Source organism: Eretmochelys imbricata, chromosome 17, assembly GCF_965152235.1.
Source record: "Eretmochelys imbricata isolate rEreImb1 chromosome 17, rEreImb1.hap1, whole genome shotgun sequence".
Taxonomy (NCBI): domain Eukaryota; kingdom Metazoa; phylum Chordata; order Testudines; family Cheloniidae; genus Eretmochelys; species Eretmochelys imbricata.
The window spans coordinates 1,984,091-1,999,719 of NC_135588.1; the positions used below are offsets into that span (position 1 = coordinate 1,984,091).

General features: G+C 58.9%; 1 protein-coding gene across 6 annotated transcripts in view; it reads right to left on the reverse strand.

Moving 5' to 3' along the window:
- Positions 1-7,837: 7,837 nt before the first annotated feature.
- The window catches only part of MYO18A (myosin XVIIIA), a 141,163-nt gene continuing 133,371 nt past the window's right edge, over positions 7,838-15,629 (reverse strand). For all 6 annotated transcript variants that reach the window (XM_077836370.1, XM_077836369.1, XM_077836371.1 and 3 more), the window contains one exon: positions 7,838-9,298. In XM_077836370.1, coding sequence (XP_077692496.1) covers positions 9,151-9,298 — 148 coding nt within the window. In that variant the 3' untranslated portion in view covers positions 7,838-9,150. The remainder of the gene's footprint in view (positions 9,299-15,629) is intronic.

The window sequence follows — 15,629 nt, forward strand, 5'->3', positions numbered from 1 at the left end:
CCTGCCCTGCGCTGGGCCCAGGGGCTTCTGCTACCAGCGTCGCTGGCCCCCAAGCTCTGGCTGAGCCCGGATGCGCGAGCTGAGCGCAGGGGTCACCCCCTCGGCCCAGGCTCTGTTCCCCTGTTTGTTTGGGTCTCAGCATGCCCCCCTGCTGGGCACACACAGCCCCAAGACAAGGGGAACACGGGGCTCCCCGCTCCTGTTCCAACCAATAAACACCTGGCAAGCCAGCCCCCGTGCACCAGCTCTCTCTCTCACCCGCGGCCGGCGTGGAGGGGACTGGGGGCTCCCTGGGCCCCAGCAAGTTGAACAAGCCCCACCACGCTGGCTGAAGGTTGGCAGACGGGTGGGGGGGTCTCTGGCTCACTCGGAGATCGACCGATGGCGCCATGAGACCCTAACGCCCACCTTGGCCCCACTTCCCTCCATGCCCAGCCAGCAGCGAGCCCTGGGCGCAAGGTGCCTCCTCCATGGAGCTGGCCCAAGCTCACCCTGGAAGGGAGCCTGAGCTGCCCCCGGCCTGGCCCCACACACGAAACGGCCTCCTCAGCAGGAGCGACGTGGCTGGTCCCCCCACCCCGCGCTCGCTGTGCAGGGGGCCCACTCGGCCCAAGCTCAGCACGGCCTTGTCAGGCTCATGAAGATGGAGCTGTCTGAGCGGGAGCGACACACTCGCTTAGGGGGCAAGTGAAATGTTTTAATGTTAAATGTGCCATTTTATTCTCATTAGATCGCTCCCACTTAATGAAAGCGCATTAGTGCAGGGCCGGCTTTATGGCGCCGTGCGCCCAGCCCGCCCCATTTGTTTCCAAGCGATCACGTGAGGCCGGGGCCTTTGCACCGGCTCAGGGCTGCTGTCACGGAGTGTGGGGGAGTCCGGGGCCTGCACCCCTCTTCCTGGGAGTCACTGAGACTCTCAGCCAGCCCGTAAAACAGAAGGGCTATTGGATAACAGGAACACAGTCCAAAACAGAGCTTGTGGGCACCACCAGGACCCCTCAGTCAAGTCCTTCTGGGGGGCAGGGAGCTTAGACCCCAGCCCTGGGGTTCCCTGCGTTCCACCACCCAGCACCAAACTGAAACTAAACCCCCCCCAGCAGGCTCCCTCCTGCAGCCTTTGTCCACCTTCCGGGGCAGGGCAGAGGTGTTACCTCCCCCTCCTGGCTCAGGTGACAGGCTCTCAGGTCTCCCATCCCCAGTGTAACGCCCCTGCCACGTTCCCAGGTCAATACTCCCCACAGCCGCCAGCCTGGACACAGCCCCATGGACCAGGCAGGTTGCGACTGGGCCTGCCATGCCTGGCTGCAGGGACACGTGGCCAGGTCCTGCGTGGGGACAGCCCGGCCTCACCCTGGGTGTCCAGCTGAGGGCAGTGTGATGAAGCGGGACTGTTCTTAATGTTTCCTCTGAATAGTGTGGGGGTGCCTCAGTTTCCCCTAGGCAGTTCTTAAGTATCTAGGGGGTGGGGTAAGGGTGTATGATCACTGCAGAGCCCTACAGGGCAGGTGTGTGCAGGGGTCTAGACACAGAGAATGGCCGACACCCTGTTTCCTGGCCACTGATGGCCTGGGCCCTTCCCCCCTGCAAGGTGAGAGCTAATGGCTTGGAGAACAGAGGAATTCAGTGACCTCCTGGCCCCGGAAAGGAACAAAGCCCAGAGGAGGAGGGGCTGGAGGGAGTTTCAGTCTGGGGCTGGCTGGAGACATGGAGTGAAGTGCAGACGTGGTTGTCTGGCTCACTGCCCCCCAAAATGGACCCAGCTGAGGGGTCCTGTTCTCTGCATCTACAAGCTCTGTTTTAGACCATGTTCCTGTCATCTAATAAACCTTCTGTTTTACTGGCTGGCTGAGAGTCATGTCTGACTGTGGAGTTGGGGGGCAGGACCCTCTGGCTTCGCTAGGACCCCGCCTGGGTGGACTCACTGTGGGAAGCGCATTGAGGGGCAGAGGATGCTGAATGCTCCAAGGTCAGACCCAGGAAGGTGGAAGCTGTGTGAGCTTCTTGCCCTGAAGACAGGCTGCTCACAGAAAGGAGACTTCCCCAGAGTCCTGCCTGGCTTCGTAGGGAGCTGTTCCAAAGCATCACCCGGGGACTCTGTGACAACTCCAGTTTCATGCCGCATGTGGGAAGGTTTATGCGGCCCGTGCCCTTTTGCCACCCCAAAACCCCAGGGGGTCAAACTGGGATCGGGTCTTCTCCCAGTGCTCCAGTCTGGAGGCCTGCAATTCGGGCTCTCTTGGTTAAGAGCCCCCATCTTGACCTGGGCCACATACTGCTCATTTACAGAATCAGCATGGAGACATCCCTTTCTCCACAACCTTCTCTCCCCAACAAGCTGGCCAAACACAGCCACTTGGTTATCGGACTGTTTAACTTTCTTAACAGCTTTCACTCCATCTGAGGGCTTCTCAAAGCTATCCCCACTGGATCCCTCAACAGGAAAGTCAGTGGATCCATTCACAACAGAAAATTTCTGGCTGTTAGAAACTGAAACTTTCTGGATTAAATCACTTTCACACCCTTCAGTTGCGGTAAACTGCTTGCACAGACAACCATGAGGATTCCTTTCCCCAGGGGCTTTTCTATGCAACAATTCACCCTTCACAGAAATTCTGCCCTTACCCTCTTCACCTAGGGCTTGCTCTAGAGGAACACTTTCCTGAGCAACAACAGACTGTTTCTGGGTCTCCCTTACATCCAGAATCACCTCTGGCCCATCCAGCGGATTCCTACACAATCCCCTTTCCGGCAAACTTACAGACTTCCTAGATAAAAGGTCAGAAGCATTCTCCTTCCCTTTGCCACACACAAGTTCAGGAATCTTTTCCTTCTTGTTACCTACTGAGGGTGTGGAAACCTGTAACATGATCAAATCACCTTTCTGCTCTCCTTGTGCCCTGGCTAGGATCTCACCCTGATCAGACAGAGTTGCGACACCCTTTCCCAACAACACACTAGCAACAGGCAAAATACAAGCACCAGAATTGTCTGGTCTCTGGGATTTTACATAGACACTAACTGGATGCGACCTAGTTACAGGGCCATTCTCCCGAGCAGACACAAACTTAGGGCCCTTCCCTTCCTGGGCTTTAGCTGAATCCAGAACCAGCTCTGAGACACCTGCACGACCCTCAACCATCACAGGCTGAAAGGCCCCTTCTGTCTGCTCCACAGACGAAGAAGAGCCGGACACACTTTCTCCTTTCCCAGACACACAGCTTGGGATCTCATTCCCCTGGTCCCAGCACACAAGGCTGGTCACAGACAACTGCTTGGAGATCAGGGTAGCTCCCTCCCTATGCAAGTCAATACCCCTGACAGACACAGACACGTTTCCTTCACTCTCACAATTCTCCACCCAGCTAACAGGTAAGGTCCAGGGACACTCGTCTTCCACTCTCCTCGCCTTCCCACCCTGCTGACTAGACACAGCCATCAGCTCACAAGGCTGCCTGGGCTCATCCAGACTTTCCTTACCGAGCACCTTACCACTCCCAACAGATCCCCTGCCCTGCCTGTGTCTCCCCCCACCCAGCTGGGGTCTCAGCTCTCATTGTGCTCAGCGCTGCCCTTGCTGTCCCAGTGGGGGTAGGCAGCGAGCTCGCTGCTTTCCTCACTGCATCAGAGCCAGCCTGAGCCCCCTCTCCGGTGTGCGAGGGGTTGGGGAGCGTCTGTCTGTCCCACTCAGCCCCAGGGGTCTGGTTACATGCAGGCAGGTAGCCCAAGCCCAGCAGCTCCTCCCCGGTGCCAGCCAGGTCATCTGCATTTTCACTGACCATTTCCCTCTCCACCGATTGGTTCCCTGGATTCAAATTCAAACCCTCGGCAGTTACAGGAGCAGGGCCTGGATCCTGTCCCAAAAAGACACAGTCACCCCACAACAGGGTCTCGCAGCTGATATCCTGGAGAACCCCAACGACCAGCCAGCCCCAAACTGAAACTCCCTCCAGCCCCTCCTCCTCTGGGCTTTGTCCCTTTCCCGGGCCAGGTGGGCACCTGATTCCTTTGTTCTCCAACCCTTTAGCTCTCACCTTGCAGGGGGGAAGGGCCCAGGCCACCAGTTGCCAGGAAACAGGGTGTCGGCCATTCTCTGTGTCCAGACCCCTGCACACACCTGCCCTCTAGGGCTCTGCAAGGATCATAAACCCTTACCCCACCACCTAGATACTTAAGAACTGCCTAGGGGAAACTGAGGCACCCCCACACTATTCAGAGGAAACATTAAGAACAGTCCCTCTTCATCACAGATGTCCAACTCCCCTCCTGGTGGTGGTGAGCACTTCCCCCCACTGAAGGGGGGCAAGATGCGGGGGGTGAGGGCCCAGGCTCTCAGTTCAGTGACCCTTCCAAGCACAGGGCAGAAGCTGGGGGGCCCTGCAGCAAGGAGGCGGGGCAGGAAGTGAGGAGCAGCGTCTCCAGCCAGGCTGTGGGTGCTGCTGGTGGCCTCTGGGTGCCCATTCCCAGCCTAGCCAAAGGCCCTCCAGCAGTAACGCTCAGGGAAGGGGCTGAGGCTGGGCTGGGCCTCTGCTACCCGGCATACACCAGGGCACCATGCTGCAGAGATTATGAGTGCGATTATGCAAATGAGCAGCTCCTTCAAATTACCATAACTTTAAATAATTAACACCAGCTGCCCGAGGGCTCCCAGACCCTGCTTCTTATCTGCATATTTATTACGATTTATAAATGATTCAAACACCCTCCATAGAGAGCAGGGGGGCGGGACACGGAAAGTGGGGCAGGCCGGGAGCCAGGGGGAGCCAAGGTGGCAGGGCTGGGCCAGCCCCTCCCACCCATTGCATGGGGGCTGAGCTGCCCTAGCCCATGGTGGGTGGGGTTGGATCCAACAATGCAGGGCCAGGGCCAGGGTTGGGCAGGGCCAGGGGGCAGCGTGCTGGGGGGGAAGCGGGTTGGACCGGGCAGGGCTGGGCTAGGCCAGGGGGCAGCATGCTGGGGGGAGGCGGGTTGGACCGGGCAGGGCTGGGCTAGGCCAGGGGGCAGCATGCTGGGGGGAGGCGGGTTGGACCGGGCAGGGCCAGGGGGCAGCGTGCTGGGGGGGCCAGGCAGGTTGGACCGGGCAGTGCAGGGCCAGGCTAGAGGGCAGCATGCCAGGGGCTGTGCAGGTGAATGCCGGGGGTCCTGGCCAGCCCAGCCTGCTCTGTCCCATGGGCTCGGACGCCAGCACGGGCCATGCAGAGGCAGCCCAGGGCCCCCATCCCGCTCCCGCCAGGCTGGCAGCAATGAAGCCCTGGGCAGGCGGCTGCACTCATGTGCCGTGGCAGAGGCAATCGGGGAAGTGACAACAGCAGCAAGGGGACTCGGGGCCCTGCCTGGGGGGGTGGGGAGCCAGCTGGGCTCCAGCCGGGGCGGGGGGATCTCCGGCCCGGCATGCCGCCCATAGGGAGTGCCCCAGAGCCCGCGGGGCCAGGACGGGCTGCCTGCCCTCCCCCCGAACCAGGCAGAACCGGGCTGGGGCATGCGGCTCGGCACGGCCTTAACGGGAGGAGCCCAGCTGGGCACGTCCAGGAGCCCGTGGGGGACGGAAATGGGGTTGGGGGAAAGCAGCAGACGACACACATCAGCGTGAATCGCTGTGGGCAGTAGGGCAGGCCTGGGCCCGGGAGGGGACGAGGGGTGGGCAGGGGAGGGCAGCAAGGCAGGCCTGGACCTGGGAGGGCAGGGGAGGGCAGGCCTGGACCTATGAGGGGACGAGGGGTGGGCAGGACAGGACAGGATAGCGAATGAGCTCTGGGCCCCACAGGCCCCAGGCAGACGGTCGTGGTGGGGCAAGTGAGGGCCGGCCCAGGGGCCTGGAGCACAGCACCCCCAAAGCCCCAGCCCAGGGCACCACCACGCTCCAGGCCTGCCCAGCCTCCACCTCCCTCCCTCTGCCACGTGCCCCTTGGCTGCCCCATTCCCCTGCGCTGGGCCAGGAGGGAGCGGGGCAGGGCGTGGGGGGCTGCAGTGGAGCTGGCTTCCTTCTGCCAGCAGCTCTCGTGTGTCACGTAGCAAATATTCAGCAGAGGTTTTCTCCCAAGCATCCTGCAAAGGCGCTGAGCCATAAACCACGCGTGTGCGCGGCTGGGAGGGCAGGTGCTGTGCTCTGCCCTTTCCTGGTGCTCGCTTTCCGGGGGGGCGGGGGGGTTCGGCTAATTACCCCTTTACGGAGATGCCCAAACTGACTCCGACCAGCAGCACGAGCAGGAGCCACGAGGCAGCAGGCAAGTTGGGGTGGGGTGACGGACCACCAAGGCCTGCCCCTGGTGAGACAGTAGGCGAGCACGGACCGGGCGCTACCTTAGGGGAGGCAGGAAAGGGACCTGGAACGCGCCCGGCTGCTGCAGGCGTGGAGACAAAGCAGGGGGGCTCGGGCCTGGGAGAAGAGCTGGGCTGCCCGTGCTGGGGAGAGGCAGGAGATGCTGCCAGCCGGGGCTCTTCCATTGTCACGCAAGGCCCCAGGGATCCGCATTCCTGGTGAGACCCCACCCTGCGCTGTGGCAAACGCCCAGCCCCCAACAGGAGCACGGGGATTATGGACGCACTGGAGGGGCCATGGCAAGGAACAGGGGAAGCAGGGCCTGGCCCAGGGGCATTCAGACCTGGCCCAGCACCATTGTCTCTGCAGGGTGTTTGCCTGGTTACCGCATCAGCAGGGATGGATGGGGCTGAGGCTGCCCGCTCAGGAAGTGGGTGCTGGTGCAGCAGGGGTGGGAGGGAGCCGTCGTGTGGGTGAATTGAGGGGGGCAGAGAGGCAGGCAAGGGCCACGTGTGACTGTGACAGGGGTACAAGGCCCCGTCTGAGAGGCTGAACCCCATGCCAAGCCGGCCTGAGCCCAGAGGCTGGGGCTTCACTGCTCGACTCCACTCACCGACTGTTCACGCCGGGACACGTCTCTCTGGGTGATTATGCTGAGCAGCAGACAGGTGGGTCAGCCTGCGGCGCCCGAGCGCTTGGCACGCACCATCTGCTCCAAACAAGCCGAGATTTGTGGCTGAGATTTCCTGCCCATTCCTTGGGCACCTCTTCTCCTGGAGCACCTGGCACTTGAAACATTGCAAGCCCCACGGGGCCTGGCCCCGGCTCCTCTCCCCAGCCCCAGCGCACTAGCTGCACTAACAGCCGTAGGGTTGGAGTGGGCAGGCAGCTGCAGGGACTGGGGCCAGGAGATCATCCACGGCTGGGCCCTCAACTAACAGAGCCAGGGCTCCAGCACGGGACTGCTGTTCAGGACGGGCTAAGAGGGCCGCCGGGGATAGGAGCGAGTGGGAAGCAAAGCTCCAAGACAGGCACAGGTCAGCTGTGCCTGAAAGCCCTGCCAGAGCCTTGTGGCCCCTGGCCATCCACCCCAGGCCCCAGGGAGCTCGAATGGCCGAGCAGCTCTGCCCTGGCTGCGGGCGGACTCCAGCCCCCTCACTAGTTGCTGGGAGTGAACAGGTCCGACCCTGCACTTAGCATCCGACTTCTGGGGGACTTGAGAACGAAGACACAAGACCTGAGCCAGCACAGATCTTCCTCCCTGCACCGCGGCACCAGGTTCAGCCCACAACCCCAGGAACCAGGCCGTGGCCACACTTTGTGACAGGCGTAGGGGGAAGCTTGGCTGCTGCCGGCACGGAAATGCCACGCTGGGTTACCTCACATCGCTGCACCCTGCATCCCTCCCCAAAAGCTTCACCCCTGCAGGCTCCGTGCCCTGCGCAGCTTTCGCACTGCTACCCGCAGTAAAACCACCACTTCCTGTCCGAGTGCTAAACCCGGCCACGCCGGTGCACCCCCGCCCCCACCTCACGTCCCCTCCCCGCACTGCAACAAACCACCCGAGGGGAGGAGCCAGCGTCACCAGCCATAAATGACATTTAATATTTAAACGGGTAGGAAAAGACGCACAGCCGAACTAGTGCAAACCAGACAGGCAGGGCCGGGCAGCTCCCCAGGGTCCAGTCCAGCTGCTGAGAAGTCAGCAGAGATGACCACAGCCGCACAGCTGGCTCCGGGGACATGGGGCAGCCGCTGAGTCCTGGAGGCAGCAGCGTCAGGAGGGGGGCATCTGTGGAGAAGAGCCCTGGCACACTTCCAAAGTGAGCAGATGCAGTTATTCTGGATGTCCAGAGGTGGCGCCGTGCAGCTCCTGCCCAGAGGCTCAGCAGACAGCGTGGGTGTGAATGAATGAGTGTGCCGCAGAGCACCTGCCACATAGCTCTCCAGACACCGGGTGTGCACGTGTGCACGTGCGTGTGGACGGGGCAGGGTTACGTTTTATTTCAAACAAAACTGTGCTAGGCACAAGCCCCTGGAAAAAGAAATGACCCAAAATAAATCGCCATGCCTGGGGAACAGAAAGCCATGTGCAAGGAAAGCCCACACGCAGCAGCAGAGTGAGCGTGAGTGTGCGAGATGCACACCCAGGCGTGCCTGGACTGTGCTGTCACACGCAGATCCCCGCTGACAGCTGCACCAGGAAACCAGCTTCATTCTTCGCTGGGTTTTTTAAGCCAGATCAGAAAGTGTCACCTTTGGCTCAGCTGAAAGGGAAGGAGTGACGGTGGAAACGGGTGCTGCCAGGGCCCCTCCCGTCTGCGCCAGACACGCACGGGCTGGGGGGGGGGGGTTAAGTTATAAAATAAAAAGACAGCAGGCACTGAGGAGGAAAAAAGCCCCTGAAGACCAGCTCAGCTTCCCCTCCACTGAGAATGGAGCAGCAATGGAGGTGGCCATGGGGGTCGCGGGGGTGGGGCAAGCTGGCAGGAACTGGGGGAAGGAACACTGACCAGCCCCACAATGCCCAGTCTGGTCCGGAGGTGCCAGCTCACCCCATGCGAGGGCACTGCAGCTGCTGTCGGCCAGCCTGGCTGGTGCCTCGCCCGCGCGGACAGGGCTGCGTTCGCTCAGAGGGAGGGGTCGGAGGAGAGGGCTTCAGATGAACATTTTCCACCATGCAGGACATACTGGGTGCACACAAGACATCGGAGGTGGTGACAATCTGTAAACGCAGCATTTCCCAGGCAAGGCGCTTGCCAAGGGGCCGTCAGGAGCTCTCTGGAGGCTGGTCTGAGGGCCGCCGAGGCCTGGCATGGGCCAGCTCACGGATCTGCGAGGCAGAGTATTTCTGAGGCTGTGGAAAATGCGTCCCTCCAGGCAGCCTCCCGGGGCTATGCTGAGGTTTCCGCTGGCTTGCTCTCTGTGTCGCTGTCACTCAGGTGGCTCCTGGAGGAGTACCCGGACCTGTGCGTGCTTTCCAAAGGGGCTCGCTCCTCCTCCGATTTGTCGCAGGCGAACTGTCGGCGGTAGCCTGGGGGGCTGCACAGAGGGAACAAGGCAGTTGGCAAACAGGTAGGGAAGAGCAGATATCACCTCGGCACACGCTCCCGCTGGGAGATGCATGTCAGACCCTGCCTTGAGCAGCAGCGCTCCCCGCGTGAGGCTGAGCTCCCTTCCAGTGCCCACCCCAGGGCTCAGATCCAAACCCCCAAACCTCAACATAAGCCAGCCAGAGCCTCGGCCGGGCAGCGGGGAGGCCAGGCCACGGCAGCTGCCTGGCCATGCCGCAGGAAAGTGGGTTGGTGGGGTGGAGGCCAGTTCCCAGTGACTGGGCCATGGTGGGCAGTCTCTGCAGGCACAAGGCCTCTTATCCTGGGAGGGGACTCAGAGGAGCAGGCCCCCAGCTTTCCTCGGCACCCAGCTCCCTGGCTGCCCCACCCCTGCAAGGAAACGCCTCCTCTCCGCCGCGGGCACCAGCGCCAGGCAGGTGGGGGGGGGGTGGGCCCCGGAGGATGGGACCGCACTGTGCTCCCAAGCGTCAGCTGTTCTGCCCCCTAGGACTGTGCTGGGAGGGGGGATCCCTGCTCTGCGCGGGCTCAGCAGGCCGGTGAGTGCAGCCGGGGGGCAGGGCATGGGGGGTGGGTCTCTGTGGGGAGGTGCTGATCTGTGAGGGGGCGGGGGTGCTGGGCAGTGGGGGAGGTTTGTGTGTTTCAGAGTGCTAGGCAGTGGGGAGTGTGTGTGGAGTGCTGTGCAGTTGTAGTGGGGGGGCTGTGGGGAAGGGCATTGGGTAGTACAGGGTGCGGGAGATCTGCGTGCGTTGGGGTGCCAGGCAGTTGTGGGGCTGTGGGTGGGGGGAGTGCTGGGCAGGGGTGGTGGTGTGCAGGGCAGTTGTGGGTGGGGGGGTGCTTGGCATTGTGGGTCCAGGGGAAGCTGGGCATAGGAAGCTGGGGGGGGGGGACTGTGTGGTGCGGCATGGGCCCCCCCCAGAGGCAGCACAGGGCTGGGCAGGCCAGTGTGCGTCTCCCGGCTCAGTGCGCTATTGTCCTGTGCTGATGGCCACTCGAGCTCGCAGGGATCTGAACCCCTGCCGCAGCTCTGCTCCTGTGCACAGCCTTCTGCACCGCCCCCCTCCTCGTGCCCCCTTCACCAACCCTGAGCGCGGGCCCCAGGCCCTGCAGCCAGCCAGCTGGGGGAGCCGAGCAGGACTGAGCCCCGATGAGTGAGATAGTGAGGGGGCCCGTCCATTATGGGGACACCGGCACAGCCTGCCCCCACCCCTGGAGAACACCCAGATGTTAGGGGATGGGCTGTGCTTTAATGGCAGCCTTGAATTGGTCTCTGCCTGTTTCCCAGTTGCAATCAGGGGGACCAGCCAGGGGGTGAGGAGTAGCTAACATTTGCAAAGGGCTTTAGACCTCAGGTCAAAGGGACTCCAGGAAGACCGAGCCTCACTACAGCGTTCCAACATTTACTTGGCGCTGGGACACCTCAGCACAGCACCAGCAGCCTTCCACCGCTCTCTGCCCTGCTTTGGGCCCGGGAACGGCTAAGCAAACCTGCCAGCACATGTCCATGGCAAACGGCAGCTGAGCATCCGACTGAGACAACAGCAAATACGCCCCAGGATCCCCCACTGCTCGCACTGCCACCTCTCCTCCACTACTCCACGCAGGACCGAGACACCAGGTGCTACCCAGACCCTGCTCGGAGACAGGGGCCCATTTTATAGATTGGGAAACAGGCAGAAAGGAGGGAACGGACTTGCATCCAAGATCTTTAAAAGAGCTGGCTGAGGAGCTTGCTGGATTTTGGATTTTCGGTAAGTCCTGGAGCACAGGGGAAGTGTCCAGAAAATGGAAGAAAGCATTAAAAGAGTAAATGGGATGACCAGGGTCATTATAGGCCTGTCATCGATCCCAGGCAAGATAATGGAGCCACTGACACAGGACTTGATTAATGAAGAATTAAAGGAGGGTAATACAATTAATTATATGGAAAATAGGTCTGCTCAAACTAATTGGATATCTCTTTTTGACGCGAGTACAAGTTTGGCTGATAAAAGTCATAGTGTTGACATCATATACATAGATTCTCTAAGGTGTTTGGGTTGGTTCAGCATGACATTTAGATTAAAAACTAGAAAGCTATAAAATTAAGATAGCACACGTTACAGGGAGTAAAAGCTGGCTACCTGACAGGCTTCCAAATACAAGTTGAAATGGGGAATCATCATTGAGCGCGTGAATTTTTAGCAGGGTCCTGTAGGGATCAGTCCTAGGCCTGCGCAATTTCACATTTTTATCAATAGAAAACATAAAATCATCACGGATAAGGTTTGCAGATGACACAAAACTTGGGGGAGTGGTAAACGAGGAGGACAGGTCACTAGTGCAGAGTGATCTGGCTCTGCTGGTAAGCTGAGTGCACGCAGACAATGTGTTGTACTATGTCTAATTGTAAACTAATACACCTGGCAACAAAGTGGCAGGCCCTATTTACAGGACAGGGGACTCTACCCTGGGAAGCAGGGACTCTGAAAAGGACTTAGGGGTCGCGATGAAGAATCTGCGGAACGTGAGCTCCCAGTGCGACGTTGTGGCCAAAACAGCTAATGCGAGTGACCTGTGGATATGTAAATAGGGGACTCTCCAGTCGGAGCAGAGAGGTTGTTTTCCCTGTGTGCGGCACTGCAGTGATTACTGCTGGAATCCCGTGTCCAGCTCTGGGGCCTGCAATTCGAGAAGGTGATAAATGGGAGAAGGTTCAGAGAAGAACCACAAGAATGATGCCAGGATTAGACAACCTGCCTTAGAATGCTGAAAGGAGCTCAGTCTATGCAGCTGAACAAAGAGAAGGTTGAGGGATGACTTGATTAATCTAGAAGTACCTACACGGGGAACAAATATTTGACACTGGGATCTTAAGCCGAGCAGAGACGGGTCTAGCAGGGTCCAATGGCTGGAACCTGAAGCGAAACAAAGTCAGACTAGCAATAAGGCGTAAATTTGTAACGGTGAGAGGAATTAACCACTGGGACAATTTACACAGGGACAGGGCTGTGGGGTGGCGGGGGAAGAACTCTCCATTCCTGACCATTTTAAAATCCCGACTGGATGTTTGTCTTACAGCTCTGCCTTAGGAATCTTGTTGGGGCAGGTCTCTTGCCTGTCCTATCCAGGGGGGTCAGACTACATGATCACAGTGCTCCCTTCTGGCCAGGGAATCCATGAATTGCCCAAGAACACCCAGCAAATCAGCAGCAGGAGGTTCTGGCTCCAGCTGGGCCTCCTGCTGGACAGAGACGCAGGGAAGGCAGCTCCCATTGGAATGCAGGGGCAAGGAGGAGATGTTTAAAGTTTCTGTTGTTCCCAAAAGCTGGTTGTGTTTGTGTGGGTGTGTAGGTGTGTGGGTTAGTGTTTAAGTGCTAGCATTCAGCTACGGATAATTGGGAGAGTTGTGAATTGGCATGGATGTTGAGTTCCCCCAGGACCGCCTCTGCCACAGCAGACTGTCAACCTGGCAGCTTTCTTTATGAGGGCTCATTATTCTTTTTTATTATTTTTAAGACATTTTCAGACCATCTGGAGTGATTTACTCTCCCCTGGAGTTAGCAGAGCTAAGCAAGTAATCTGCAGCAAATCATGCATTTGTTGAATTGCACCTCTATCTGCTCAGGAAGACTGTGAAATTGCAGAATTTGTTCATTATTTAAAGTTTTGTGCCTATTTTGTCCCTGTGAAAAGAAATTGCAAACGAGAAAATTCACTATCTGAATTTAGAACTTTGCGCTGGGTAGGCAGTTACCTAGGTCACGTGGGACCATTTCAGTTTCCTGATTGGATAACTGTTACTAAGCAACAGCGCAAATTTTAAAGAAGGGCTTTGCCTTCAGCAAATATTCACCCTGAAAATTTGCTTCCTGCAAGCGTCTGTGCTAGAGAAACTCGTCTGCTCGAGGGTGTGTGGGGCGAGTGTGCCGACAAACCCAACCTCGTATTCCCATCCAACATCTACAGACATTTAAATCCCTGCCTATTCACTCAGCTCCGGGAATCCAGCTCAGCCACCCAAGTCCAGGCGACTTAGCGGGAGCTGACAAGTGGATTTCACTTATATTCAAGGCGGCACATGGCAGGACCAGCAACTGGAAGGTGCGAGGCTACGTTATCCGTCACTGCCTGTTAATTTGTCCTGCTCACCAGTCATCTCACGTGCACACCCCTTCCACTCTGCACCTTCCCCCGCCTACGTCCCCTCGGAGCCCAGCCGCTGATTCGAACCCTTTAACGCCAGCCTTGGCCAGACAGGAGGAACTGCCGGCTCCATTTCCGTTAGGGCAGCTCCGGCGTCACACACGTTACAAACAAGCAGCGCGGCAGCCCCAGCTGCAGGGGATTGTTCTGGCAATTGAACACTTTAAAAGAATTGTTTAAAAAGCTTCTTTCCTTCTCAGATAATTCTCCCATTCAAAGCTGTCGGAAACAATTTAATACACAAATAAATTCCTGCCAGAAAAAACCCCGGCCCCGACCACAGTCGCTTCCCTTCCCCCTCCCTGCACAGCCTTCCCAGAGCTGCCCTTCCTGACTGGCTTCTGCAGATCTCTGACCTGGGTAAAACAGCGCCCACCTAGCCCCCCGATGCCCACCGGGACCAGTACCTCAGGCCAGGCAGTTCTCCCACTGGCTGCCGGACCAGTGACAGCCTAACACAACCTGCTGTCTGACCGAGGTGGGGAGCTAGCTGGGAATGCTGCCATTTCAATACCCAGATTGTGTCTTATGCCAAGTGCTGGGCCCCTCCACCACTCCTCGGGGGGGGCAGTGACCCCACACCACCTGCCCACGAGGAGCATTCAGCAGCTTGCAACCCACATTCCCCTAGCGAGCTTGAAAAGCACAGCTGTGCTGCCAAACGTGGGCTCCTGGGGCGTGATCCTGGGACCATTCCACACTCCCCGAGCCCAGCCGCTTCCAGCTCATCCCTCCACATCGCCCACCCAACTGCCTGCTTAAGCAAGAGCCAAAAAGTGACCAGAGCCACAAAACAAGGCCCTGGTTCCACCAGGGAGCCCAGCCACAGTCAGCCAGAGCCTGGTTGCCCCAATTCAGAGCAGTGCTCCTCTCCCGCACCATGTCATATGTACCCGCGTGTGTGTGTGGGGGGTGTCTCTCTTTCTAGGTAACCTGCTGTCCCATAAATCCCAGAATGGTCAGGGCATGGGGATGGCATTGGGGAGCTACACAGAGGAGGGCAAGTGAAGATTCCTATCCCACAGGGAACGCCCAGGGGCCCACAGCACTGCCTGCTTTCCATGTGCAGCACGATACCGGGTTTGCTCATGGGACATATGGCCAGTTTGCCCTCCTGACTCTGGGGAGAATCACGTCTCCATCCCCAGCGGGAGGAATTCACGGAAAGTTTTCCATTTCCAAGGGGAAGTGGCCAGGGCAGGGCCTGGAGCCCAGCCATTCCCACCGCGCCTTGCCCTTGGAGCACCTCTGGCACAGGATCAGTGCTGCTCACTAAGCTGCAGTTACACACGGCTGCCCCCTGCCCACCCCCTTGCACAACACACACCCTGCAACGGTGTCAGTAACTCCAGCTGTGCACGGGGCTCCCTAGCAGGCCAGGGACGTCAGGGTGATTCATAGATATTAAGGTCAAAAGGGACCATTATGATCATCTAGTCTGACCTCCTGCAGAATGCAGGTCACAGAATCTCACCCACCCACTCCTGAGATAAACCTCTCATCTATGTCTGAGCTATTGAAGTTCTCAAATCATGGTTTAAAGACTTCAAGGAGCAGAGAATCCTCCAGCAAGTGACCCGTGCCCCATGCTACAGAGGAAGGCAAAAAACCTCCAGGGCCTCTTCCAATCTGCCCTGGAGGGAAATTCCTTCCCGACCCCAAATATGGCGATCAGCTGAACCCTGAGCATGTGGGCAAGATTCACCAGCCAGATACAGAGGAAAGAATTCTTTGTAGTAACTCAGATCCCACCCCATCTAGCAGAAGGGTGATGAGCATGCCCTTCTGCTGGTAGACTCCAGTCCTCGTCCCCACCCTTCGCAGGCCGACAGTCCCCGCGCAGGAGGTCGGGGCGCAATCTAGCCCATGGTCCGGGGTGCTGGGAGGGAGGACAAGCCCGTCGGTGTGCACGCATAACCTGGCTCAGATGGGGACTCAGCAGCAGCAATCACATGGTGCGCGCCCCTGGCCCAGAGTGGGCCAAGGGGAGTCTCAAAGCACCCCCCAGTAAACCACTCTGCCTGGAATCACAAAGGCGGGGGGAAGAGCTCTGCGAAAGGTGACTAATACAGGACAGAGAGCCACCTCCTCCTTCCAGAGCTGAGATGACAGATGGC